Consider the following 3,685-nt stretch of genomic DNA (forward strand, 5'->3'; position numbering starts at 1 on the left):
CGATGAGAAATTTAGTACCAAGAATTTGTGATGTCTGGAAAATCTTCTCTTCTAGTCAACTGCATTACTAGTATTATTAATTATTATGTATTTGTATTGCCTGTCCATAGTCATAAACCCAAGGGTGCTAGGCACTGTACAAACAAGGAACTAAAAGGCTGTCTCTGCCCCAAGGAACTTACAGGCTAAGTATATGATGAAAGACAGCACATGGATAGAGATAGACAGCTGGGGAAGTATAAGGCAACAATGAGACAGTACCACTCATCATGATGAACAGTGTTCCCACCTCACCTGCTTTCTAACTGTGCTCAAGTGAAGTTTGAACATCAGCTTAGACAATTCTGATTCCAACCTCCTGCAGCGCCACCCGCTTTAGCTGTACGAGGGTTCAAAAGCATTAGAGGGGTAAAATGATGCTAGAACATCAAATCATCTTTTAAAACAATGTACACAATTTCTATCTGAAGTACCTTTTCCTAGCAGCTGATCCAAAAAAGCCAGAAGCACGATAAAAATTCTGTTACTATATGACATGCCCTATTGAACAATAGAATTAAGACGTGGGTGGGAAACTGTGGATCTAAACAAAATACCCTTAAAGAAATGAGACGAGGAGGTACAATGAGCGATGAGAAGCCCCAGGAATCGGTGCCATGGATTTGCATTCTGCTTTTCGTTCCAAGGCTTTCCAGGTTATTTGCAGGTTACTTCCAGTTGGGTGGCAACTTGCATGGCTGCTTGCACTGCTGCTGTTCAATGGGTGGACACGTCGGCACAGAAGGTGGGCATTTCACTGGCTCAGGGCATGGGTTGGGAATGTGGATTGGTGGCTCCTTGCACGGTGGCTTCTCTGGAGTACACGGTACTGGCTCAGGGCATGGAACAGGAACTGGGACTGGTGGCAACTTGCACTGCTGCTTCTGTTGAGGGCATGGTAGAGGCTCAGGGCATGGAAGAGGAACTGGGACTGGTGGTTCCTTGCATGGCGTCTTCCCTGGAGTACACGGTGTTGGCTCAGGGCATGGAAGAGGAACTGGGACTGGTGTTTCCTTGCCTGGCGTCTTCCCTGGAGTACAGGGTGTTGGCTCAGGGCATGGAACAGGAACTGGGACTGGTGTTTCCTTGCCTGGCGTCTTCCCTGGAGTACACGGTATTGGCTCAGGGCATGGAACAGGAATTTTGCCTGGTGGCAACTTGCACTGCTGCTTCTGTTGAGGGCATGGCAGAGGCTCAGGGCATGGAAGAGGAACTGGGACTGGTGGTTCCTTGCCTGGCGTCTTCCCTGGAGTACACGGTGTTGGCTCAGGGCATGGAACAGGAACTGGGACTGGTGGCAACTTGCCTGGCGTCTTCCCTGGAGTACACGGTATTGGCTCAGGGCATGGAACAGGAACTGGGACTGGTGTTTCCTTGCATGGCGTCTTCCCTGGAGTACACGGTATTGGCTCAGGGCATGGAACAGGAATTTTGCCTGGTGGCAACTTGCACTGCTGCTTCTGTTGAGGGCATGGCAGAGGCTCAGGGCATGGAAGAGGACCTGGGACTGGTGGCTCCTTGCATGGCGGCTTCTCTGGATAACACGGTATTGGCTCAGGGCATTTCACCGGCTCTGGACATGGCACAATTTCTGGGCACGGTTTCGGTGTTGCTTTACACAGTGCCGGTGGAAGGGTGAAGCCTTGCTTGCATTGCTGCTGGTCTTGGTGAAAAGACATCTTTGTGCAATACAGGATAATCTAAAAGAAGCGCCAGAGTGTTATAACACATGCTATGTGAATGCAGTAAGTCTATTGGTCAACCTGCCAGTGTTATGGGAGACTAATAATCTGTTAGAATACCTCTCTCTTTATTCTCTCTTCCTCCTTTTGATGCCAGCCCATCACTTCTTTCACCCAGTCCTTTCTTTTCATCTGGCCTTCTGATTCCTACTCTCACTCTATTCCCTCATTTTCCCTTCTTTCTATTCTGTGCTCCCTTTTCCGGCTGCTACACAAATTCCTCCAAACAACAGCTGATTTCAATGTTTCAAATGAAATTGCCTCCCCCCGCCCAGCTCCTCCTCTTGGAGCATATACCTCTATCCTTAACCCATTAACTGTCTTCCCTTCAGTACTTTCCCAGTGAACTCATGACCCAGGTCTTTTCACTATCTTTCTGCATCTATTCATGTCCCTTCGGATTATTCTCAAGCCCAGGTGAAAGGAAAATCAGTAAAAAAAGACTAGGGCAAACTATTCCTCCAAAGAAATTGCTAGCACACTATAAAAACTGAATTTATCAATGGTGAATACATGAGCCTGATTCTCCTCTCACTCTAGATTTACAGCAGTGTAACTTTACTGGTGCCACTCTGGATTTCAGATGGTGTAAGTGGTATTTACAAGCTGTTGTGGAAAGAATTGGGAACCACAAGCACGATGCGAGGGGTGCTTGCACTCACAGTAATACACTCTGGCAGTGGCTTCTAAAAGGAATGGCTAATTGCACAGCCACTAAGAACACATACAGCTGGTGCAAGCGAAACCTAGTTCACTCACACCCTGTGCTTCAGAGAGCAACGCATACCCTGGCCATATCAGAATAGAAGAAATGTCTCATGTAGCCCCCAAGTGCTGCAATACACAACTGCACAGATGCATTACAGGAGATTTCCTGAAACCTGTGAAGCAGCAAGTACTTTCCACCAACAGAAGTTGGTCCAATAAAAGGCACTAACTCACCCACCTTGTCTGTGCCTTATCCTGGGACCAACACGGCTACAACAACATTGTCTGCTCCAATGGCAAATCCTCTGTTTTTATATTTCTAGGAACAAGCGAAGTATACCAAGGAATGTTTCAGATATGTAGCTCCAGGTATTTTAACATCCAGAGCCAAATCCGCTAGCATGAGTGGAGTTAGCTACATCAAGGATATTTTGAACCTCTCCCCTCTATGCTGCCACCAGTACCCATCGATAGATTTTTTTTGGAAAAAAAAACTTCAGTTGAATTAAGCCTCTAAAATTTCCCAAAAGAGAAAGGCTCCTGCTTCGGAACACCAGCCTGTGTGAACCCTAGCTCCAAAGTACAGCAAGAAAGAATCTGTATGATCAGACTTACCCAACTGCCCAAGAAGGAGGAGCATGAAGAAATCAAGTGGATAGTGGAGTGCTGAGGCGAGAGAACTTTTATAGGGTTCCAAAGCCCCGCCTTCTGGAAATGAGACAATCCACCTGAACGATGAGCTCATTCTTTCCAAATCACACGGCTCATGTGTTCCCTTGTATTTCCTGTTTCTGCATCACCTTGGTAGGAAACTCCTTCATGTTCCGATGAGTGTTGTATACTTTATCCTAATCGCCTCCCTGCCTGATCTGAATGGCAAAAGTTACCAAAAGGATAAAAACAAGGGGCAAAAGGCCAGATGCCCCAGCACCAGTGTAGCTCCATTGAACTCGATGGGCCAGATCCTCAGCTGATTTCAATTGACATAGCTTCATTGAAGTCCATGGAACTAAGTCATTGTACACCAGAGGAGGACCTGGCTACAGTTGTTTAAATGTGTCTGTGTTTAGAAATCTGGGGGCTGATGTGGACCCCACTTATTTGGGCCCTTTTGCAATTGAAGTCATTGAAGTGATTCCTGATTTTGCTCTAGCATAAATGAGAGCAGGATCTGGTTGTTGGTCTTCCAAGATTGC

General features: G+C 46.7%; 1 protein-coding gene across 1 annotated transcript; it reads right to left on the reverse strand.

Annotated features, from left to right (window-relative positions):
• Positions 1-707: 707 nt before the first annotated feature.
• On the reverse strand, positions 708-3,310 carry LOC137161196 (keratinocyte proline-rich protein-like). Its single transcript, XM_067560308.1, has 3 exons — positions 3,290-3,310; positions 1,202-1,499; positions 708-1,129 (listed from the first exon to the last, which is right to left on the reverse strand). The coding sequence occupies exons 1-3, from the start codon at positions 3,308-3,310 to the stop codon at positions 708-710; spliced, it is 741 nt and encodes a 246-aa protein (XP_067416409.1).
• Positions 3,311-3,685: the final 375 nt, after the last annotated feature.

This window comes from Emydura macquarii, unplaced genomic scaffold, assembly GCF_026122565.2.
Source record: "Emydura macquarii macquarii isolate MOO-44397 ecotype Brisbane River unplaced genomic scaffold, CSIRO-AGI_Emac_v2 contig_2273, whole genome shotgun sequence".
NCBI classification, from domain to species: domain Eukaryota; kingdom Metazoa; phylum Chordata; order Testudines; family Chelidae; genus Emydura; species Emydura macquarii.

What these genes read in the sequence shown, in the direction of transcription:
- LOC137161196 (XM_067560308.1), bottom strand. Translation starts at nt 3,310, where the DNA reads ATGAAGGAGTTTCCTACCAAG. An exon ending in TGAAGGAGTTTCCTACCAAG is followed by an intron (nt 1,500 to 3,289) that starts GTGATGCAGAAA and finishes TGCCCTCAACAG; the next exon opens with AAGCAGCAGTGCAAGTTGCC. An exon ending in CCCTCAACAGAAGCAGCAGT is followed by an intron (nt 1,130 to 1,201) that starts GCAAGTTGCCAC and finishes GGAAGACGCCAG; the next exon opens with GCAAGGAAACACCAGTCCCA.